The sequence below is a fragment of the Pyxicephalus adspersus genome, chromosome 3 (genome assembly GCF_032062135.1).
Source record: "Pyxicephalus adspersus chromosome 3, UCB_Pads_2.0, whole genome shotgun sequence".
NCBI classification, from domain to species: domain Eukaryota; kingdom Metazoa; phylum Chordata; class Amphibia; order Anura; family Pyxicephalidae; genus Pyxicephalus; species Pyxicephalus adspersus.
Window position 1 is genome coordinate 33,439,876 of NC_092860.1, and position 25,474 is coordinate 33,465,349.

Here is a 25,474-nt window from a genome sequence, read left to right on the forward strand (position 1 = left end):
TTTAGACACATTTTTCATGTACTAACTGTAGGTAAAATTTTTTTTAGAAAAGAAAGAAGCCCCAAACAACAAGGTAAACGGACCATTTGTTTGAGTGAAAGGTCAGCTTTAATGACATATTTGCTAATCTATGGCCACCCTCACTTCAATACTTTTTTTCAAGTTAGTGAGTGGTATACCTTTGGAATTTGTATAGTACTTCATTAAGGTAGCACCGTATATAAATACATAACATTACTACTACTACTAATAATAATATTGTGTAGGGTATCTGTGGCTTCCTTAAATACCTTATAGTAATCAACTTTTGAAAGATTATGTAATAAATTAGCCAAATGAGAATTTTCTGTTCTGAATTCCTGCAGAAGAAAGGAAAGAATAACTGAGATAAGTTAAAGAAGCATGTTACAAGTAAAGTCAGAACTTCTAATTAGCCCTATTCTTGTAGATCAGTAACACAAAAATATATTATAAGGTCAGCCAGTTCGAAGAAGAGGTGATCAAAGGTAGCCCTCTATGTATCCCATGACAGGTTTTGAAAAGATTAAAAAAGTCTTCCACCTATCTACTGCAAAACAGAATAAAGGATTCTTAAACAGATGGCATTCACATGGAGCATGGTGGCTCAGAAGTAAGTGTTCTAGCATTTGCAGCACTAGATCCCAGGTACGAATCTAGGCCCGGACACTATCTGCATGGAGTTTACAGGTTTTCCCCATGTTTGCGTTGGTTTCCTTCCACATTCCAAAAACATGCAGTTAGGTTAATTGGCTCCCCCCAAAAAAATTGACCTTAAACTGTATTAAAGACATTGGACTATGGTAGGGACATTAGATTGTGAGCCCCTTTGAGGGACTTTGTACAGTGCTGCATAATATGATGGAGCTGTTTAAATACTGTGTAATCATATATAATAGGGGTATATTCCTCATTAATGTTAGGGGGAAGACCCGCATGAATCATTAATTTAGGACTTACTGGTATTTCAAATTTTTAGTTTGCCAATACAATAAAATAAATAACTTCTAATATTTTGAACTGCACACAGCTGTTTCAGGCTAGCCAGCTATTATAAGTGCCCATTATGGAAGACATAGTATTTATGAAGTAGAGTTTAGTGGAGCAAATAAAAAACTTAAACCTGATAGGTTATGATGAATTGGGCCTAAGAATCCAACAACATGAACCATGTTTACTGCAACTTACAAAATATAAGAAGTCAGCAAACACACTATTGTAAACTAGTTCAGAAAAATGTCCCAATTTAATTATGTCTCCCCTAAAATGCATCTTGTTTATACATATGCACATCAAGATTATTTAATAGGATATTAGACCTTGATAAATATATGCCTACAATATATCAAAATACAGGAACAAACATATTCATTATTGCACCATGTCAATCATTAGATGGCTGTATTAGTTTTTTCTCCGCCCAGAAAAACATATATGGATCTTGTCAGAAATGTCATGTCCTTTCTTTCCTGTGCACTAAACCAAAATCTCACAGTTTTAGCCTTTCTGGCTATTATGTATAGTATGCACAGTACGAAACAAAGATGTTTTAGTCGCATTCAGGAGAGCACAGCAGGGTGACAATGTTGTTCCTCAATAGATATGGTGTGGAGTTTTGTCATCTTAAGAAAAAAGTATGTTAGGGTGAAAAAAAGTAATACAGTCACCAAATCCAAGAAACTACAAAATATTCCACATTTGTCGTTGTGTCTTGATGCGAAAATGCATACTCAGAGATCAGTAAAATATTTGACAAAATGAGAAGGGGACCTAGAAACATAATTAATCGAAGTCTAGTGTTTTCCCCATACCCTTTTATTCACTCACTCACTAGTTTTAACATGGTATTCACTCTACAACTGCATGTTTACCTGAGTGAAATGCCGATCAAACAGCTTTGTAAAATTTGAGCCAGTGGCTAAGAACAAGTATCATGAAAGTCAAAACTCTTTTTTTTTCTATGCCTGTTCTGGAGACAGAATGCTTGGAGGTCACAAGGTTAGAATGACATCCAGACAACCAACATTCTTAAAAGAAAATCAGCAAAAGCATTCATAACTTTACAGTTGGTGATAGCAAAAAAATGTAAAAGCAAGAACACAGAAATTAAGGCAATACATTAACTGCACAAAAGTGATAGGTGTTTTTTGTATCCCAACTGATTGATAAATATAGGTAAACTACTCATTTCTTCTTTTAAAAAAGTTTCTGAAACACAACTTGTGATATAAATATCACACCACACCCTAATTTATTCTCTCAAATTCCTTTATTTTTCTTGATTGAACATTTGCTATCAATGACAGCTTTTGCTTCACACTTTGACAAACAAGGTCTATTGCTTCCATGTGTGTATGCAAAAATGAAAGAATACAGGACTGTTTTCATTGTTAGCTATAGGTGTCAGCTATATGTGTTATTCTAAAATTCCATTTTGAGATATTTCTGTGTGTTTGTAAGACTCCTAATGATAGCTGCACATTTTATACCTGTGTCACAATAAAGTTATTTATTTATTTATGTCCAAGCTTTATTTATTTAGTAAAGTTTGAAATAAGCTATAAGTATTTGATGAACATAGTATTTGTTACTCACAATTTGAAATTCTTGTGGGACTTCATCCTTCGGTCCAAGCTTACATGCTTGTCTTGCCTTCTTCAGGAGGTCTTTGCAGGTTTCAAGAAGACTATGCTTGTACTCATCCACTTTGACAAACTCACTCTTCAAGAGAAGAAGAAATAATTAGTTGTATCATACAGTAGAGGGGGTTGGATTTGTCATACTGGGTTCTAGTAATGTTACCGCATGCTCTATTTACAACATCTTCCTTTGTAATCACCTATTGTGTATACACTCTTATCTTTCATACACAATACATAGAACCAACCAGCAACCTCTACTTTATACCTCACATCACTCTTATATGTTCATGTGCTTGTTGCTCTTTGTTACCATTTCATGTAAAATAATTGCTTCATTTTACTAATTATTGTAAAATAATTCAGTACAATTTTTCACACTTCTTTTGCCTGTTTTGTTTTAGTTAACATATTAAATGCACAGACTTGTAAATTAAGCACATGATAGAGCTCGCAGTTGCTCATTGCAACTATATCTTTAACTGTAAATCTAAAAATGTATTGAATAGATTACAAAGCAATAGGAAGGGGAGACTAAATGTTCAGAGTTCCGTGACCTGTAAATATAATTTTCAGCCATGGACATTTATGTGGTCACCAAATACTACCTTAATGATCCTGTTATTTAAAATTGGTGGTAAAAAAATCTTATAAAATCTTTTACAAACAGTTATGAGTAGAGGAAATTTGTTTACAGCTGAACTACAGGCACATTTAGCCTACCGCTATTGCAGGTCCCTTTTCTCCAAAGTAAAGACCCCTCCATCTAGCAGTCTTCTGTTAGGTGAAACGTTCATCTTTAGAAGCTGGAAAAAGCACAGCAGCAACTTTACATCTGGGCCCGAGTCAGCAGCTGTGGTCCTATCCTGGCTTCCCCCTCCTCCTGGCCATTAAAAAAACACACACAGGGCCTGACTTGTTTTTATGAATGGCCAAAAAAAGGGGGGCAGGGTTAGGACTTCTGGCTCTAGGTGCTTCACTGCACAGACCACCAGAAATACTCTGCCATTTCTGGCTTCTACAGATGAAACGCCTTACGACAAAGAAGAAGACCGACTTAATAAGGGGACCTCTGTTTTAGAATGGCAGGACATGGTACAGAGTTAAAAAAGGGTATTAAAGTTGTGCCTGGTGATCAGCTTTATTGAAAAGCCAAAATACATGTGCAGTTGTATATAATCCAAATATAATAATGTAGGTGATGCACATCTACTAAATATGAAAAGAGAAAAATATACCTGAGCTACTGATTCAGAAATTATGGCCTCTCTGCGTCAGCAATTTTATGTGTCACAATGTAAACACATAAAACAAAAGTGGTTTGCAATATGCATAACACTGCTATTTTATGACCACCACATCCTTAAGGTTCATCAGCCTTTCCATATTTTAATAAGAAAATCAGTAGTGCGCAACCTAAACTGAACCAACATTTTACACAACCGGATTTTTAATTATAATGAATTAAAACAAACTGTATGGTATTGAACTCTTTATGTGTTGTTCAATTTAGAAAAGAATAAAATGTAAACTTATACACCTATGTCAACCATACGAATGTAAAATTGTGAACTAGATGATATTGGCTATTTATTAAAAGCTAAATAAAAATCTGATTTACCAAGAAAACTTTGTGGTAGCAAAAATTTGGCAACAAAATATACTACACAAATACCTTACAAAAAATGGTTCACAAGTAGTAAAACAACTGGAGAGAGCAAGCTATAGGCGAGTTTTCTGCACTGTAACTCACTACATTCAGAGGAAAGCCCAAATGTAATAAAACTACTCATACAGAAAGAGCCAATGTATACATAGAAGGGTTCTTTCTCTAAAGTGTTTTAAGCTGAACTATAGGCACCTAAAAATAAAACTACAGTTCCATTTGCTAAAATGCTCGATCAGACAGGTCAATATTGAGGAAAGCGATAGGTGATGTCCCTTCCACAATAATCCCTCCCACCTGCCTGATCGCTTGTCAAAATATTTCCTTGGTTGCCAAGATATTCAGCAATACGGCTTCCCCTGTGCGTGCCAGTTTATTCCTGCTTTATGTATCAGAAAGTAACTGTGGGTTTGCTTTACAGGAATTTGACAAGCTTATTAAAATATGATGAATAAATGAAACATCACTTTTTCCTAATTTTCATAAAACTGTTCGGACTAGTAAACATTTGCTATCCAAATTACACAAAGTAGACCTGAAAACTTTCCAACTGTTGCTACAGAAAACCTACTTGTTTTAAAGTGATCATCATGATTGGCTGGTTTAAAAACAGCCTCTAAACCTTGGGCAACAGAAAAAAATATATAAAAATCAATATTAGGTTCATTATGTAGCTTAAATACTGTGTCAATGTTTCATTCGCTTAATGATGCAGCTCCCAATTTCAGATAATGCACATCTGTGGGGATGTACTCCAAGCAGGAAAAAGCAGTTTGTAATGACAGTGCAGCGTTAGGCAAAGCCATCAACAACAATATTTTTTCTATGTAACATGTGTAGTTAGATACCATGGGTCATTCAAAGAGCAAAGGTTTTCAAGAAAGCTTTTCAGCAAACATTACTCTTTTCTGCAAACAGCTGTAAAGTGTGTGAGGAATCCTCTACTCTTTGGAAAATTTAACACAATAAAGACATAAAAAAAACAAAACAAAAATGTACTAAACCCCAAAAAAAACAATAAAATGCATGCCACCAAAGGCAGAACAGATTAGATGCAAATTCTGATATTGACATCAATTTTTTTCTTGCATTGTCTGTCAGTTCGCATGCCATTATGTGTTTCATGGACTTATATCCAGCACTTCAGATTTGGAGACATTTTAAAAATCTTCACAATCGTCCATGCCAGTGATCTGATAATATTATTAATCGGGTCCTGTGTAGCCACGCTGTTTTCATTTGAATACACAATGTTGTTGGTAAGCCAGAACTGATCCAACCAGACCATTCAAAAGTCAACTCGTTAAGAAAGCAGGAAGGGGCACTTGAGGACCCACCGAAAGACACATGTCGAGTTGTGCATGTCACAGGCCAAAGTCATGCAGAATACTTGGATGGTGAGAATATCAGGAGCCAATACGTGTAGATACTTGGTTAGGGTTGGTATCAAGTTTTTGTTGCCTAGTGTCCTCTGTTGAAGGCAGTTCATGAACAAACACTCTGACTCCAGTGATCGCATTCTCTAAAAGACTATGCACAATGTTTTAGTGCCCTTTAGTTGCTATAGACATTGTCCCTTTCCTCTTTCTATAGAGTTTAGTAAACAACATCAGCTGTTTTTAACAAACTAAAACTTGGCCTCAGTGTCTTTATTGACACATTTGAACAAGCATTATTTTAAAGTATTAGCAGCAAGATGTTGTTTTAAAGACCATGCTGAGTTGCGTTATTTCCAAATTAGGCCACTTTTCTCTCTTTTCTTTTTTTTTATCCGAGATGGCGATCAGACGGGTAAGAATGCTTTTGGAAGAATGACATTATCTTTCCGCAATAAAGCGCTTTATTTTTCAAAGGTGAAACTTTAGTTCCACACAAAGACATAGTGTATCAACCTTCGTTTTATTAAAAGACAATAAAACATATGACATATTATGCACATAGATACCATAATTTAAAAGTGGGTTCTAAATAGAGAGTATGCCAATACTTTACCAAAGCAGCTCTAAAGGGAATTCCATCACAGGATAGTTAATGTTACTAGTATAAACACCAAACTACCGAAAACTCTGCTGATCTGACATTATTAATATAGGTTGACAATGAAAATCCGCCCATCGATAATCCGGATCCTTCAGTTTCCCAGCATGAATTTCAGATCGCATTTTCAATACAGGGACTGTAGTACAGTACAGAAACTGCTGTTAAGTCTGCTTGCTAAACTAAATACACATTAAGACATCCCTGCTGCATGCTCCGTGCAACTGTGCCAGGTGTCCGCGGTGCTGCAAGAGGAAGACTGGTCTGTGTGTAGAGGGGAGTATAAAAAAAAAATCCAGAATTTTCAAGAATCCGGCGCACTTCAGGTCAGAAGGTTGGCGGACTTTTGAATGTCAACCTGTAGTAACATTATTCATTAGCAGCCAATTATTTATTGTTTGACTTTCAGCTAAAGGAGGTAATACAATCACTTTACCGACTGTGCTACAAAAGTTAAAGAAAATTTCAATGTGGGGGGATTTATACCTCCTTAGGTACTCAAGTAAAAGTTGGAGCAGGTGAATAATAGCTAGTGATAACCAGGTTATGTACATAGAGATCCCAACACTGGAAAAAAAGTGGAATGAATGGAATGAAGTGCTGCATAATCATTTTTTGTGTGTTAAACCATTACTATTATGCATATCTGTGAATATAACCCTATGCAGGGCTATACAGATTAAAACAAGAACATGTAATCATTATACAACAGTTTATCAAAGATGATGTATGTTGTACACCTTTTGTGTCATATTGATAATTCCCAAATTTTCCTTAGCCTTATTCAATTACAATATATTAAACCCCCCTCTTTTCCTTTCCTGGACTAATAACTTTCTCTGTCAAACCCAAACACAGAAAAAACATGTAATTATTGTACAATATATCTTTGCTGTAATATAAATCGATGAGTTTTTATTGTAACCTGTATTAAAAAAACAGATCACAGGACTGTGCAAAACCAATGTTTGCAGCCTTAATACCGCTTGAATTTTTTTTTTTTAAAACTCACAGAAAAACAAACCTGAAGACTAAAGCACAATGATAGTATGAATGGAAAAGCTAAGTAGCTTAGGAAGTGAAAAAAAAGCATCTCTAGTTGCATAACTCACCTCTATCCTTCCCCAAAGTCTTAACGCTCCAGACATCCAGTACCAAACTTTTCCAGGTTAAATGACAGCCGCTGTCAGCCCGGGCTCAGAACAGAGTACTGCAGTGAGAGGAGCTGACAGCATCAGAAATCTTCTCTGCAGCATGGGACACGTCCCAACATCCCGATTAGAAGAAGGCTCAGAATCTAGAGTAACTTGCCAAAAGACTCTTTCATTTAGGCACGTGTAAAATATTTTGTAATGTTCAGAGTCAGTTTGGTCATATTAAACAGACGTATAATACTTACCTTATAGCTACCTAACAGCTCTGTACACAAAGCCTTTTTAATGGTTATTCTAAAAATACCTGGTAGCCCAGCAAATTAGTTTTTATTTATCAAGGAAACATGTCATACTTTTGTTTTATGGGCAAAAGTTCTTGTTTGAGAGTTGAAAAAGTTAACCAGGCCCAGCTGTTTTTATTGGTAAAAAAAGCTATACTGTCTTACAACCTTTCCAGCTCAGTACTTCAGGATAAGTTTTAACTTCCCTGGCGGTCTGATTATATGAGTAATTTTGAATGTCAAAGCAGTACATTCTGTTTACATTTTCCACCCAGTCACCCCCCTCCCCCCCCGCGCACTGCCGCGCACGCTCATGTCCCATTGATCACGCCAGGGACGCAAGGCCAGGGGACACCGATGCCATGCGGACATCGCTTATAGACGCTGCAGGCTTGTCGGGACCAGGTAAGTCTTTTACAATGCCACCCAGGATGTGGCTCGGGGTTACCCCTTTTGGTACTGAAAATTAACCCTGAGCCACACTAGAATACCACGAGGGAGGTTAATCTCCCTTTTCCAAGAATGTTGTAATTTGCAGTGGTTCTAAAAATGGTAGTTTTCAGAAAAAAATAGAAAAGTTGCATACAAGCACAATATTTTTGCAGAAGAGACAATGCAAAAACTTACCAGTTTTTTTTTTTGCAAACAACTGTACATTGCACACTGATAATCAGTGATAAAATGAATTAACTCCTGTGCACTAGTTACATCACTCTGGCCTGGCCTATCAAGGAGCAACGGGAAGTAAGTTTACTTCCACTTCAGAAACGTGTGCCCCACAGCAGACAATGCTTTTTCTTAAGGTGAATTAACTGAACCCATGTCAGTGTTGCAACTGAGTTTCATACATCTGCCTAAGTTATAGAATTGCCTTTAATGTGTCAAAATTTTGGCAAGTGTGGCAGAAATGTTATAAAAAGGTTGTTATGTTAGCATGTTATTATGCTAAAGAACTACATCATTTACTATACCCTGCATGCTTCAACCAATACTGCTCAAGCTGTGCAAAAATGTAATATCATAAGCACCCATATATATTGGCACTTCACCAGGCTAAGATTAAACATTCAATTTTAGTATGGAATTCTACAAAAATGTGCTGCCTTAAACAGTTACCTCCAGCTCTTTCATCCTGGACATGGCATCTTTATAATCGGTTTCTAGCTTTTGTTTCTTCCACAACACAGTCATGTTTTGCAAGGTTAGGTCAATTTTTTCTTTACTTAGCAATACACATTTCTGGAAAAAAAATTTATGTTAGAGGCAGGAAATTCATTTTCACAAGTGAAAAAAATACATTTACTAAATTTGTTAAGCTTTCCAAGTGCACACATATTAATTGCTTTACAGTGCCTGCAACTATGAAGATCAACAAGGACATGTGCTAAAGCTCGCTTAACTCTTGCATTGCGTACAGTTTTTAATGCCCAGTGCTTTTATTTCCTTTTAATTGCTTTTCAGACTGAGCTTTGCATATGTTGGCAAGTGAGCCTCTTCAGAGTCAGTTGCAGCAGTCAAACTTTAAGTTTTGCATAGGTAAACAGGTATCCCCATGCATGCAAAGATTTACCCTCACTTTTAAATATTAGAATAGTGGACAACTTGACAGAGGTAAATGCTTCCTCTCTATGTCCAAAACAAAGTGAAAAGTTTTAGCCTAAGTTCCTTTTTTTGCCATTAAGCCATTCTGTACTAAAGTTTAATATAGAATGTAATGATATTGAAGTAAAATCCCATAACTACAAAACAACACATAATGGTCTAAACTATAAACTGGTAAAATGCATTTCTCTCCATTGAAACTTTAGGTAACAACTAAGTCCATTTCTATAATCTATTTATTGCCATTAGGCAACAGTTTCTTGCTGCAACTTCCCAAGCAATGGTTGATAATTACAATGTACCCAACTAACCTATTAGGATGTTTTGGGACTGTGAGGAGAAATAAACAAATCCAAAGAAGTAAACTCCGTGCAAATATTGCCATAAGTAGGAATAGAATGTATGTACCAAGCACAAGGTAAGAAAGTTAGGTTCTTGCAACCATTCTTCATTGCCAAGTCCAGAGTGTTATTAATTTATGAGATCAAAAAATGAAAACAAAATCATTGAAAACTTAACGGCTTACCTTAATTAGTTGAGTGAGTTCATCAACAAGTTTTTTTTTCTGGAGGTTAATTTCTCTTATTTTGACATTTGTTTGTTCTTCAACATCTTTCAAATTGATATTTTCTTGCTCCAGTTGTTTTAAACTAAAAGCAATAAAGAAAATAAAGAGTCTGGGTCATACCCATTACAAAATACCCATGGGACAAAATAGTACAATACTCTACCGAAGCTAAATCCAAATAATGAAATCAACAGACCTGGACACATGGGGCCTGATTTAAAAAAGCTCTCTGATGCAGGAGAAGATACCCCTTCATCAGTGAACCTGGGTGATCCAGCAAACCTGAAATTGAGTTCTTTAAAGTAATTTCAATCCTTAATTAGATCCATTCCAGGTTTTCTGGATCTCCCAGCTTCACTGATGAAAGTGTATCTTCTTTCAGCCTTGGAGAACTTTAATAAATCAGGCCCAAAGCATCCACTTCTACATATCTTGAACCTTCCTATCCATAAAATCAGTGTAGCAATGAAAAGTAATTTTGTTTAAGAACTATTTAGTGGCAATTCTTTTATCTATCATTGTTCACTCACAAAGAGTTTACACAGGTAAGATATACTAAACACTGCTTGAGTCATCTACAGTTTTAACATCAAAGCTAACGGTCTTATGGATATTAAAGCTTGTTATCATACATATGAAAATGCATATTAGCAACTCAGAACTAACCAAAAACACTGAAGTACACAAAAAATTTGCTATCCTGATTAAAAAATATATTATGAATAAACTGGCTCATCCAAAAAAAGCATCTGGTACCACACTGCTGCTTAAACACCAGAGCTTGGAGGTAACTAGTAGTATTCACATTCAGCTGGACTAGTTGGTGTTTCCACTGCTTATCCAAGCAGCTTTTTCAGAAAAATGCTCCAGATGGGTAACTGTCATCTTACTTAAATCACTATGGGGTGTCAATGAAGAGAACTGTCCAAACAGCATGATGGTAGGTGTAACTACCTACCTTTGGCCATGTAAAACGAGCCACCTGTCCCAGACTTCAAGGCATCAAGGATGGCATTTTTAACAACAGGGTTGTGTCACAAAACTTTACACCTCTCAGCATGTTCTTGGACAATTAATAATATGCCTTGACATGTTCCAGTGATTGAATTAAAGTGATCACATTACCTGTGTGTGTGGCTATACACATTGGGTAAGCTTATTATTAAAACAAAAAAAAAAGGATTTTGTAAAAACAAAATGTCTTCAAAAATGACAGAAGACACGTTTATTCTTCAATAAACTAATTAGTACTACTAGAGTTGCTAATGTTTATTAGACAATTACTAAACATGCACAACATAGGATAAGCTTGAGTTCAGTTTTCTTGTAAATTTGTTGCAGAGATGTACAGATTAGGCTACTTGCCTACAGTCATACAAGGGCAACAAATTATGATTTGTGGGAAAGCAATGTAGTTTTGCAACTAAAATGTAGAAAATATGTAGCAAGCTGAAAGACCAAAGTGTACATTGATATTTTGCAAAATAAAATCTGTTAATTACTTACCTATCATACTTGGTGCTAATTCTCTGTTCAAGCTGTCGCTTCTTAGTTTTCACATCCAGGATTTCTTTCTTTCGTGTCCTTAGTTCATTGTCTTTTTTGTCTAGCAACCTTTGACGATCAGTTAGTTCACGCATCCGGTTGTCTAACACTGAACATCTTTCCTCAATCTCCTAAGATTACAGCACCAAGTTTAAAAAAAGAAAGGGAAAAGAAGAACTAGTGAACTAATACTACACAACATATAAACCATCATAATCATGAATAGGCAGAACACATTATGAAACTTAAGGACTTAAGGAAAGGTTTCCAATTTTTGCAACTAAAATGAAAAAAAATTGAAACTTTATTAAAACAGTCTACAGATAGGTGAAGAAATAAATGGAGGGATATAGACTAGTCTGGTCAAAGCCCTGTTTTAAATCCCACTTAAGTTGTACATAGAGTAGTGGTTAAACATTTCACAAAGTCAGACACTGATGGGAAAATATGAAAAATGCCTCCAAGCAGTAATATTTGATAAATGGGGGCAATAGAAGTTTCAAGGAGTACTTACTTTTACCACATGATTTACAACTAGTGATTAGTGAAAAAGTGAAAAATGTTCTTGTGTTTAACTTTAAGTATATAAAAATCTAATGTTTGCTAATAAAAATATATGGTTAATTCCATGTGGTGTTCATACCTTTTCACATGGCTGTATTATGTTTACTCGCATAGAAGGAAATAGTTTCATTATCTACATATACATACTGTATAAAGTTTTCATAGGGCTTAGCAGCATGCAGCGATTGAAGCAATGGCGACACCTGCAGGCAATATACAGATACACATCCAGACACTCCAGTTTACTGAGTGGCATTCTAGCCAATTTCCAATCCTAGCACTCATTTATAAAAAAAAAAAAAAAAACAAAACACATTCTACTCTGCTTTGTTCCCCTTTCCTCCTGCAATGACAACCCACTGCATTTATTCCACTATGTCATCCCCAAAGCTCAACCCATCTACAGCTGATAGTTTTTACATGTATGACTCTCTCTGATGGCACTGAATTCCAATCCCGTCCACTCCTTTTCTATATAAATGTGCACTGTGCAAACTCAATCCACTTACTCATTTGAACTTGTCCAACTGTAATTCCCTACTCATATATGTACCTTTTCTGTTGTCCATAATATAAAGATGCCTGTTTGTAGCTCACCTTTGTAAATTCTGTTTCTCCCCATACTTGTATGCAGAGGTGCATGAAAATACCTGCATTAGTCATTAAGTCAATTGTTGTGTTGTATCACATTATAATAAAACTAATAATCATTGTTCTACACAGCGCAGTACTTTTTTAGGCCATTGATTCAGTGTTCCTGCCTTGAGTCTACAACCAAGAAATTAAAGCAGATCATTTTCATATTACCTATTAATGCTATTATTTATGGGTGTACCATTTTATGCGTGAAAAAATGCACTTTTGGAGAATTGGCACTTCACACTAGATATTTTCTCTTCCTTACCTTACACTGTTCAAGAACCTGTCGCCTCTCTTCTGGATCGACCGTGACTGTAAGAAATCTGGGTTCCTTCAAAGGATTGTTACTCGAGATCACATTGTTACTATATGCAGATACTTTTGTGACGTACTTTTCTTCTGCTGTGTACAACTGTGGGAGTCTGGTCTCTTTTATTACCTTGAAATTGGGAAACATAGACAATAACATTTTCATAAATTGGTAAATTTAAGTTTTTAAAAATATTTTTATTGGGTTTTTTTTAATAACTTAACAAAAATACCAGCAAAACACAGACATACATCATCATGCCATATCAATAGCAGCAATCCTCTATTGCAAATATTCAAAATATAAAAAAAAAAAACAAACAAAAAAAAAAAGAGGGGGGGGGGGAGATACGAGGACCATTGGTAATACCAGTAACACCACAAAATCATAACCACATAAAACAAAACAAATAAAGTAAAACATTTTTTTGCCCAAAAACCAGACATCAATAACTAGAATAACAAACTTTTCTTCGTATAATTACAAATCATTAACCTGTACTGTACTACGTTAGAACATATCATGTAGAACAGGAATCCCCAATTCCCTCTGGCCAGTGCAACCCCTAGGAGAGTCAGAAGGATCCCGCTTGGGAGGGCACACCAGCCAGAGCCGTGGACCATGTCTCCCGTATACATCACAGGCTCAGGGCGGTAGGCGGGTTATGTCTCTGAACACAACCTGCCTCACTCAGACCTGCGATGGGAGAGTGGGCAGGTTCAGGCATCATGACGTCACTCTGGGGGAAGTTTCTGCCCCCTTGACTGACACATGGCTTCACGTGGTTCAGAGTCCGTGCATTTAGTGGTTTGTGAGCTCCAAAAGGTTGGGGGCTACTGATGTAGAATACCCCAAGTAGAATATTTAAACCTTCTCTTTAAATTTGTGCCAAATCTGAAAAAAAGCGGTAACCTGTTTATCATCTGATTTTTCTGCCTCTAGTCTCTTTTATCAAAGACACTTTTTGGGTGTTAATTACTCCCTGTAATGTTGGGGTGGAGCCACTCTGCTAGGATAGCCCGTCATGCTGCTAGTAGACAAACAGTAACCCAATCTTTTTGTCTAATACAAGTCTCGGTGGGTAAAACTGTTTTCCAGCTCAAAACAAAAAATAGTGTTTAAAAGGGATCACTTGGTCAGTTGTTCTTTTTATAAAACAAACTCGTTTAAAGAAATCTACAATATAGTGCATCAGCAAGGCTTGGTCCTCTCCACATTTTTTAAGTTAGGTTTTAAATGGGGTTTGTGGATATTCTAATCCATAGTTCTCCCCAGAGGGTTTTAGCCGGTTGCTCCGCCCGGCTGATTTGAATACCCCGCCCAGCTCTCATCCTCGGATGCACGGATCTCAGTGAGACTGCTCTGTGCTCTGTGTCATCCGTTCAGAGGATTGTGCTGCTTCCATAAGAGCTGAGCACACAGTTCAGCCTTCATGTGGAGACACAGGCTGCCCCGCCCCCATCTCATAGCACGAGCTCAGATTTCTGCCTGTGAATGTATCCAGTGTGTATAAAGTCTGCCCCTTTTTTACCACCCGGCTACAGCTTCCTACCACCCGGCTGAAAAAAATTTCTGGGGAGAACACTGTAATCATAAAAGTTTTAGGAGATTATCAAACATATAATAATAAAAGATGATGGTAGAATAGTGCTGGGTGATTATTTTCCAACAACAGCTAACTTACCGTACAGAAATACCACCAAGAGTTTCTTTGTTATATACTTTTCATGAGGGCACAATACCATAAAAAAACTCCTGGTTTATATTTGAACATATTTATTAACTTGTAATTTATTTCCTCCTTATTTGAGTTACCAAAATAAGTGGACTTTGAAGCAAAGCTGAGTACATTAACAATTACAATGTAACAATAGTGATTATACCTCAAACACTACAAATACAGAGTATAGAAAGATTCCCCCTCTCAGCATGTGTAGCCTGAGATGAAAACACTAGCTGTTTTTACTCAACTGAAAACATCCAAGTGAAACGTAATAGAAAAATGTATAAAAAAAAAAAAATATATACTGAGATGCATAAACGTATCACCCTTTCCTAAAAAGATACTTAAAAGCTTTATCAGGTGACTGATCACCTTCCGTTTTGCACACCAAGCTACGTAACAGTCTTCCCACATGTGATAAGTTTTGATTATTTCTCAATAAAAACAGGAGTTTTCTATGCTGGAGTGTTCCAGTGCTTGGTGGTGCAACTAAAAGCAAAAAAAATCAACTTTGGGTGGCAAGCAATGGAAAACGATCCTAGGGTTAAAGTTGTAGACAGGCACAAGTTAGGAGATGAATGCCAAGTACACAGTAAAGTTTATATTTAACAAATGAAAAGTGTTGGGAACAATTAGAATCCTCCCTGGGTCAAGCTGTTAACCCAAACCTAATATAAGCAGGAAAGTGGTAAGAAAGTCTACCAAGAGGCCTATGGCAACTTTGAAACAGTTACAGAAGTTGTAAAGAGTGGTCATTGTGTGCATGTTACAACAATTCCACAAAGTGGCTTGTATGGAAAGGTTGCAAGGAAAAGGCCACTTTTCCAGGAAGGATAAAAGTAAGTCCCGATTTAGCTTTTGCCAAAATTCACTTTGAACATTCTGAAAAAATAGACCAAACTAGAGGTGACAACATTTGAGTAATAGAAAAGAGAAAAACGAAATAACATTTTAGAGTTTGTCAGGATCCAGAAGAGAGACATCACTCTTGAGAAAAAAAAAAAATAAAAAGGTATAGGAAGTCATTGTAAACCACTTACGGTTTCTATTAAATGTCGAGTCTTTTCTGTTCCCACAGGAACTTCATGCACCCGATACTGGTAGACTAAGTAATTCATCACTGGCTGAGGAGCATCAAAAAGTTCTCTTAAGTAAGAGAAAAAGCCATACTGTCTGTAGATAAACGTTGGGGTAGAAAAGAAAACGGTTAAAAAAAAAAAAAAATATATATATATATATATATATATATATATATATATATATAAATAACCAATCCAAATATAAACCGAGATAATTACATTTAAATGTAAAAAAAAAAAAAAAAGTAAACTACATTGACACAGTATAAACCTAGGGCACAAAGTGCAGCCGTCTCAGCTAACTTTCAAAACTGAAATCAACAGTTAGAGTTGAAATTAGAAAATTTAGAAATATAATGTAAATGATTAAAAACACTTAACACAAGAGCTTGGTCTTTTGATCTTATTCCCCCTTTCTACAGTTTAAAGTATTTTGTACCTATGAGGTGGTTAAGATAGTCGACTTGCACTTAAATGATCTCGTTTGTTACTTTTGTAACGTTGTTTGTAAGTGTATCCTCATATAAAGTGTGTAACAAACTCATATAGTAAGAATGTGTTATTTACACTTTACAAGAGAAAACAGGGCCATCTAGTAGCCGGGGTAAACGGAGATTCTTTTTCCAATGGGATTTTTGATTTTTATACTCAAGTACATACTGTACAATATTTTTTTATTCAAATGTATGAAAAAAACTGTTACATAAAATATATTTATTTTTATTACACTCCTAAATAAAACTAGCTCTGGGGTGACAATTTCTAAAAAAAAATGTTACTTACTATTAAAAGTTTAAACTTTATGACTGGTATAGAGCAGTTTATCCTTTTTAAATGGATAAAGCAAGATGGCAACTTACTGTAACTCAGTGATTGGCTTCAATGGCTCTCGGTCTGCTATCTGTTCTAAAGGTGAACATACGGCATTAACCTTTAGCCTTCTATTGTCACGAACCTAAAATTAAAATAAAAGACAGTCATACAGTACAGAAATTTTGCCATATTTGCCACTTTTCATAATAAACATGTGTGCTAAAATATGTAGGTAATTCTGAAATTACATATAGCCAGATATAGCCATAACTGATTAAGACAAAGGGGTCTTTTTTCTGTAATGTTTTTTTTTTTATAAAAAAGTGAATCTGACTTACTAAAAAAATGTTTTTTTTAAGGGTGTTTAAAAGTAATAAAAACTCACCTCTTTTAAAAAAGCCTCCATATCCTCTTGGCTTTCAAACACAAATGCTTTCATGTCATTTACTGAAATGTGATTTTCCACATATTTTGCATGCTGATTATTTTTCACATTAATCTGTGGAGAGAATACCAATGATGAATTAAAAAAAATGCAAAAACATACTCTTTAGTACAAAACAATATATATATATATATATATATATATATATATATATATATATATAAAAATTAACTACTCTACTTGTACCTGAAAAAAGATGAAAAGTACACTGACCTGAAAAGAAAACCTAGGGCACAAAATGCATTCATCACTGCAAAATAAATTATGAACAAATCCATGTGAATAAAATATATTCACGGCACATGTGTTTTGTAAAAATTATATTAAAATGGGAAAAATAAAATCACATGGGCTTAGTTAGTTTTTCTTTATTCCCCTTTTAACAGTTTTTTTTGTTTATGTGAGTTTGTTATGCTCGGTCACTTGCTAAAAGAGTGGGACTATATTTCCCCAATGAAAATATACAATCAGGCAGGATTTTTATTGCATAAAGGTCAAGTGGAGTTGCATTGTCTGTCCCTTCTGCAAAAAAGGACCTGCTGTGTCACAACTGTCATTGTCAGAGTTTAATTCCACCTCAATAGATCTGTGCATTATGTTGGCCACCAGTAGATAGAGCTTTGTCCTCATTGAAAGGGTTAAAACACCTTGTATTTGACAACCCAGAGACAAAGTCAGTTCCAAGGCATGCCACTAGGGGTCACCTGATTATAAACTGAACCACCTTTTTCAGGCTTTAAAGCAGTTCAAATCACCAAAATTTACTTTACATAAAAGGGTAGACAAAAACCCTTTATGTAAAGAAAAAATATTTTGTTTGTTTCTGCAACAACTATTTTAAAGGGGAGGTGAAGCTCCTTGCCATTCTGTCTTGATCACCGCAGCAATCAAGAATGAATAGTGTAGAGCCTCCCAGGATACCTACATCACGCATCCTAGGAGACTCCGGGCTGCTTTGGTTTAATATTCTTTGTTCTTCAACGCATTGTTTGTGTGCATGCCCTAAACACAGCATTGGTACTTATCTATATGGTGTTTAGTGGAGATATTGCCATTTTTACAAATTGTAAAATGTGAACATTAGCATCTGTACAGTGACTGATGCTGAACTATAATAATTTTCTTGAATACCTGATCTAAGTCAAGAATAGTAAATGCTAAATGTTTCCTATACATAATTATCCAGAGATAATAAACTGCTGACAATTTCTAAAATTAACTCACCTCTAACATAATGGGGAAACAGACACGTTTCTTAAACCGTTCTTTATTTTCTTTAAGCCAAACAACTGCATTGTAAGTGTCTGCAAATTTCTTCTGCAAGTTTTGCTCTTTAAGATTGAGTAAGTTATCATACTGTCTAAGTAGATTAACTCTGTCTGTGAAAAGAAGAAAAACACAAACATTCAAATTACATTACAACTACATCAACAACACTTACAACAATGTATCCCAACCAGGGTTCCTTGAGCAATGAGAAATTCGTAACTCATTTTAAAAGAGCCAAAAAAGATCATTAGTATATCCACATGGGTGGAATTCTTCGGAGCCAGCAATGTAAGAGGCATTCATCCTACTGACCACCATGCTAATATACTGTGAATTGTGAACATAGTAATTATAAAAGAGTACCCTGAAACCTAAAAGTTGTTTCAAGGGGTTCTCCCATGTTAAAAAGGTCCAAAAACGGATCTATAATCAGGAACTGTTAAGTATTTAAAAAGTAATTAAAGCAAGTAAGAAGATTTGCAGTTTTCTACTTTTAAAAGAATTACATTTCACATGCTGGTTTTGATGTAGTTTTTTAAATTTATGTTTGGAATTCACTCTGAGTGCTGAGCTGGATGCTGCATGTACCTGCTGTACTTTTGGACTTTTTTTGGCAAGCGTGGACTAGCTTGAAGAGTGATTGGATTTTGTTGTTGAACCAACACGATACTGGAAGTAAATATTTCTCAAAATAAAAAAAAAAATAAAAGAAAATAAAAAAACATCCTTAATCATCAAATGAGTTAAAAAAAAAAAAAAAATAAAAAAAGTGACTCAAAAGCCTTTAAATACATAAAGAGCATAAAGTTAGAAAATCATTTTAGGTTACCTTTCTTTTCCCTCTCCCTGTTTTGCCTTTCCATACGCAGGTCACTCATTTCATTTTCAATATTTGCTTTTTCTTCCTGGATACGAGACAGTTCACGGCCAATACTATCCATTTCCTGCTGAAATGCTTCTGGATTCCCTACTAACCTCAGCTCATTTTGCCAGTCTTCAATCATTTTCCGAGTGGTTACAATTTTTTTCTGACGATCTTGTTCTTCATCTTGCTTCATTCTCAACTTTTGTTGAAAGTCTTCAATCTGTGTGATAATATTAAAGACAACAAGCAACATTACCCATTGACAAGTTAAAGTAAATCAAGGCAAGCAATTGACAAGCCAGTCGGAATATGAACTTGAAACAAATCTGCAAAATTGAGTCTAAGGTTGAACAAGAAGGGTCAAACATTTGGAAAGCAAAATAAAATACAGACAAACAAAGCTCTATTAAGTAAAACAGAAATTGATAGACATTACCCTTATGTACACATAGCATAGAGGTAGTAAGCTCAGAAAAATGTATTATGCTTAGAGCAGTTTTTCTCAACCTTTTTAACATGGGTGAACGCCTTGAAATAGCTCCCAAGTGTCCAGATGTACTATAATGACTACATCCACCGCTCACAGTACATTTGTGAGACGGTCAGTAGGAAGAATGTCTCTTACGTTGATGGCCATTGAGAAGAATGTCACTCGTCAGATAGTCAAAAAGATTATTGGTGTCGGTTAGACTGGAGACAAAAATTGCTCATTGCTCAAACAACCTTTGGAGGAACCCTGGTTGGGAAACACAGTCTTAGAGGGAGAACAGCAGCATGGGTACCTTACCCATCATTCTCAATTCCTACACACAAGGTATGTGTCAAAATACAAACCTGTTTTTCTTTTTTTTCTATAGCTTCCTGACACTGCTTGCATTTTTGGGAAGTTTCACGAATTTCAGTCATCTGTTAAAAATAAACAATAATACAATATATGTTAGGTTTTATAATAAACTCCAAACTCTTTTTTAAAAGTTCTGACTATAGCTTCTGTGCCCCTATCAAATTTAGTTTCAGTTTGCTATTAAAGCAGAACCTCAATCAGGGAGAGATCAGAAAATTTTCCCTCTCAATGTAGGAAAATGCCCCTTGCACATTTCAATGAAAATGCCCCTAGAACCGAATAGTCATTTGCATTGAACAGACAGCTAGGTTTATTAAGGCTCTCCAAGACTGGGAAAATTAGACTATCATGGGAGAACTTGGGTGATCCAGCATACCTGGAATAATTTGGTCTAGGATTGAAATCAATTGCCAACAAATAGCAAATGATGTTTAGGAAATCGATTGCAGGTTTGTGGGATCTCCCAATGATAGTCTAACTTTCCCAGGCTTGGAGAGCTTTCATAAACAAGGCCCATTGTAAAACTGAATTAGGAAGGCATAGAATTATATTTTTACTAATTTTGGTTACCACAAACAGTTTCATTGTTTCAGCTCTTAGACAGAGTGTTTATAACTAAAATTTAAAACCAGGTAGATATGTATTGCAGTCTACCTACAAGGAGTGAAATTTCTAAAATGACAGTTAATGTAAATAGCAGACACCTCCTAGTGCCAGCATACTGCAACTCTATGCAGTACACCATATCCCAGCCCGTAATGCAGTTTCCAACCAAGCTTTCTGGTAACTGGCCTTGCCACCTAACTGTATGTATGTTACTTCTGGAACATTAGTCAGCACTTACTTTTTCTTTCGTTCTGCTATCAATTTTTTTGTGCTGCTTATCATACTGTTGGATTTGTTGATTAAGAGGTGCTTGAGATTCTTGTCTTCTCTTAAGTTCTTCCTTTAACTTATCACGTTTTTGTCTCACCTCTTCATATGTCTGACGGCAATTTTCATATTCCTGATAAGAAAAAGCATACCATGAAGCCTAATTCCTAAACTATACAATACATATATAATTTCAGTTTTACATTTAAAAGCATGCACTGTATTATTTTTCTTGAGTTTGATAAAACAGGGACACAGCAGGTTGTAACAGAAGATCTCTGCAAAGTAAAGGAAATACCTTCTGAGTTGCCATAAGAACGGGTTTGTCTACTGGAGGATTTGCCTTGACTTCTATGTCATGTCAAATATTTACAATCACATTTCCAAAACAGAAACCACCTATACAGTTAGGTCCATAGATATTTGGACAGAGACAACTTTTTTTCTAATTTTGGTTCTGTATATTACCACAATTAATTTTAAATGAAACAACTCCGATGCAGTTGGACTGCAGACTTTCAGCTGTAATTCAGTGGGTTAAACAAAACAATTGCATAAAAATGTGAGGAACTAAAGCCTTTTTTTACACAATCACTATTTCAGGGGCTCAAAAGTAATTGGACAATTGACTCAGAAGCTATTTCATGGGCTGGTGTGGGCAATTCCTTTGTTATGGTATTATCCTATTATCTTATCCTATGGTATTATGGCAGATAAAAGGCCTGGAATTGATTTGGGGTGGGGGTGTGTTTGTATGTGGAAGATTTTGCTGTGAACAGACAACATGCGGTCAAAGGAGCTCTCCATGCAGGTGAAACAAGCCATCGTTTGCTGCAAAAACAGAAAAAACCCATCCGAGAAATTGCTACAATATTAGGAGTGGCAAAATCTACAGTTTGGTACATCATGAGTAAGAAACAAAGCACTGGTGAACTCAGCAACGCCAAAAGACCTGGACGTCCACGGAAGACAGTGGTGGATAATCACAGAATCATTTCCATGGTAAAGAGAAACCCCTTCACAACAGCCAACCAAGTGAACAACACTCTCCAGGAAGTAGGCATATCAATATCCAAGTCCACCATAAAGAGAAGACTGCAAGAAAGTAAATACAGAGGGTGCACTGCAAGGTGCAAGACACTCATAAGCCTCAAGAATAGAAAGGCTAGATTGGACTTTACTCAAAAACATCTAAAAAAAAAAGCAAGCACAGTTCTGGAAAAACATTCTTTGGACAGATGAAACCAAGATCAACCTTTACCAGAATGATGGCAAGAAAAAAGTATGGAGAAGGCGTGGAACAGCTCATGATCCAAAGCATACCACATCATCTGTAAAACATGGCGGAGGCAGTGTGATGGCTTGGGCGTGCATGGCTGCCATGGCACTGGGACACTAGTGTTTATCGATGATGTGACACAGAACAGAAGCAGCCGAATGAATTCTGAGGTGTTCAGAGACATACTGTCTGCTCAAATCCAGCTAAATGCAGTCACATTGATTGGGAGGCGTTTCATAATACAGATGGGCAATGTCCCAAAACATACAGCCAAAGCCACCAGGGAGTTTATTAAAGCAAAGAAGTGGAAAATTCTTGAATGGCCAAGTCAGTCACCTTATCTAAACCCAATTGAGCTTGCCTTTCACTTGTTGAAGACTAAACTTCAGACAGAAAGGCCCACAAACAAACAGCAACTAAAAGCCGCTGCAGTAAAGGCCTGGCAGAGCATTAAAAAGGAGGAAACCCAGCATCTAGTGATGTCCATGAGATCAAGACTACAGGCTGTCATTACCAGCAAAGGGTTTTCATGTATTAAAAATGAACTTTTTATTTTCAGCTTTTTAATTTGTCTAATTACTTTTGAGGCCCTAAAATGAAGTGATTGTGTAAATAAAAGGCTTCTTCTCACTCACATTTTTATGCAATCTTTTTGTTCAACCCACTGAATTAAAGCTGAAAGTCTGCAGTTCAAATGCATCTGAGTTGTTTCATTTAAAATTAATTGTGGTAATGTACAGAACCAAAATTAGAAAAAAGTTTTCTTTGTCCAAATATTTATGGACCTAACTGTAAATCTGTGTTCCCCATAGTCGAATTTGTCATGTACTTTACAATATGCAGTGTGCAACACAAGAGAAGAAAGACTAAAAAAAAAAAAAACAGACAGTGTTCTTCCCAGCCCCTTTTGGTTGGGCACACCACCCAGCACTTTTCAGCAACCACCCTGTTTTTGGGTGGTTACTTAAGAGCTGGATAACAATAATGGGGTTGCCACCTGCCTATAGCTTCTTCTCACCCAACTTAAACAAGAATATTGCCAGGGCACCAAAAATATATAATTTTTAGCAAAATTGATTCATTTTAAAGTAATTCTACAACACATCCACAGATGAACACTGTCACTGATGTGTATGAACATGACACACAACGCTGCAGCACCTCTGTATGCCGAACTCTGCACAGGATTAGACTCCAATTCTTTACAGAGACTGCGTTGGGTATTAAGACACATACTTACCCAAGTTATATCGCACATACAATGACACCAATTCATCCCAAGTAAGTGTTGAGCTTCTGAAAAATTATCTCCACCAAAGTCCCCTGAAGAAGCCGCTAGGCAAAACGCATCAGGTAAAAGGAACGTTTTTGATTATAAAATAGGGATTGTCTAACTGTTTGGACAACCTCCCCATGAAGTACAATGTGGGAGAGACCAAACGAAACTTTTGAATTAGATGCTGTAAAAAAACTGTACTTTAAGATTAATTCTTACAAAATATATTTTTCTTCGCCCAAGAAACCATAGCTATTTTCTGTCTTTTCTCTCATCTACTATATGAACAATATAGTAAACAAAAATGAAAATAAAGGGAAGCTTACCACCCAAGGTCGTTTCCTCTCCAGCATCTGGATTTTATCAAGGTGACGTTTCTTTTCATAATACCTCTCAACATCTTGCTTGTAGCGTTCATTACCTTGCTTCAGTTTTTCTAAAACCTCTTCATGCCCTTTACAACTATTCTAATGAATACAAATATTTGCACAAGTCACTAAGTGTTAGTAAATTCACCCTGTTTTTCATAAAAAGATAAGTGCAAACTGAGAATTTGTTCAGAATGAATGTTTTTCCAATGATCCAATGTCAGTGGAATCAATCAGCGAGTATGCAGGTACCCTTAATGAGATTTGGATAATAAATGAAAAGTGTCTTAAAGAGTAACTAAAAACTCAGAAGTGCAAAAACAAAAAAAAAATACACTTACCTTCAATCCTCCAGGGCAGTCTGAGCGCTCCGGGGCGTCCTGCATCGGTTCCAGTGTTGTCCCGGCATTTGTCCCGGGACCAGCGCTTCGAGCGCTGCCATCTTCTCTTGGCAGGAGAAAGATCAGGTGATGTAGGATGAAAAAAAAATGTGCCCATCTCACTGCGCATGCGTGAGATTGGCATATTTTACTCTTTGCACAAAAAGGCCGAGCATCTAAGGCATGCGCAGGAGCACCCAAGAGCCTCCCAGGACGCCTGACATAGGATGCCTGAAGGAAGCTATGCGCTCCCATTCATTCTCGACCGCCTAGGCAATCGAGAATTAGAGGGTGGTACTACACTTTTTTTCTTAAAAAAAAAAAAACAGAATTTGTACCTTACAAAAAATAAAAGGGTTGTCTACCTTTTAATGTAAAGTCAAAATTCTGAGTTTAGGCACGCTTTAAATTAGATATTCTGAAATGGAATTATTGCTATAGTAAAAAACTGCCAGTGATAGTTATTTTATTGTGCATCTACGGTTTCACCTTCACTAAGAAACAGTAGGTCCCAACTGACTGACTACAGTGTTAGTTCTTTATACTTTATTCCTAGTTTTATTATTAGCTTAAAATGCAACTACTGGGTACATTACATGATACATATATGATTAAATCTATCAACAGAATTAGCGCTTTGCATTTGCTTTTTTTTAAAAAAAAAAAGAAAATTAAAAAAAAACTGAGCAGTGAAGCAGTGTTATATGGCTTCTCCCAAACAATGTAAAATGTTTGCATATATATCTACTTGACAGGATCAACAGGTAATAAAACAATGATATGGGGGACTAAGCAAAATAAAACCTAATGCCATTGCCTACATTATATGTCATTTAGGATTTTGCCTTTAGTTACATTTAAGTATTGGGATCATCATAAATGGTGTGGCACCTGAATTAGGGCTCCAAGTAACTGTTAAAGTGTTACTAAAAGTATACCCCCTCACTCCAATTGTGGGGTCAAAATCTTCACCAAGTTTACGTATGCTGCGTTTGGGGCCCTCAGTCTTCTTGATTGAATCTTGTTTAGAAAGATATGACTACCATTTGGGCTCTCAGGAATTCCTTCATTCTAGAATGGGCAATGTAACCCAAGCTGTATATGCACAGCTAGTGCACATTCTGAAGAATAGGTAGATGTGTTTTATTGCAGGACATATAGATTATCTCTTCTACAATAAAGCACTGTCTGTTCGCAGTTTTATTATTTTGAATGTAAGCTTTGCTTTCAAGACTTA

At 36.0% G+C, this 25,474-nt stretch overlaps 1 protein-coding gene across 2 annotated transcripts in view; it reads right to left on the reverse strand.

Annotated features, from left to right (window-relative positions):
* Positions 1 to 25,474, reverse strand: part of SMC5 (structural maintenance of chromosomes 5) — a 50,465-nt gene that overhangs the window by 17,031 nt on the left and 7,960 nt on the right. Inside the window, exons 6-19 of one of the 2 annotated variants that reach the window (XM_072404166.1) lie at positions 23,816 to 23,956; positions 20,906 to 21,067; positions 20,052 to 20,123; positions 19,182 to 19,437; positions 18,308 to 18,462; positions 17,024 to 17,137; positions 16,686 to 16,780; positions 15,787 to 15,919; positions 12,979 to 13,152; positions 11,472 to 11,641; positions 9,924 to 10,047; positions 8,912 to 9,034; positions 2,614 to 2,739; positions 291 to 359 (exon numbers count right to left, since the gene is read on the reverse strand). In XM_072404166.1, the coding sequence (XP_072260267.1) occupies positions 291 to 359; positions 2,614 to 2,739; positions 8,912 to 9,034; positions 9,924 to 10,047; positions 11,472 to 11,641; positions 12,979 to 13,152; positions 15,787 to 15,919; positions 16,686 to 16,780; positions 17,024 to 17,137; positions 18,308 to 18,462; positions 19,182 to 19,437; positions 20,052 to 20,123; positions 20,906 to 21,067; positions 23,816 to 23,956 (1,914 nt within the window). The remainder of the gene's footprint in view (positions 1 to 290; positions 360 to 2,613; positions 2,740 to 8,911; positions 9,035 to 9,923; positions 10,048 to 11,471; positions 11,642 to 12,978; positions 13,153 to 15,786; positions 15,920 to 16,685; positions 16,781 to 17,023; positions 17,138 to 18,307; positions 18,463 to 19,181; positions 19,438 to 20,051; positions 20,124 to 20,905; positions 21,068 to 23,815; positions 23,957 to 25,474) is intronic. The other variant, XM_072404167.1, reaches the window with a different exon arrangement.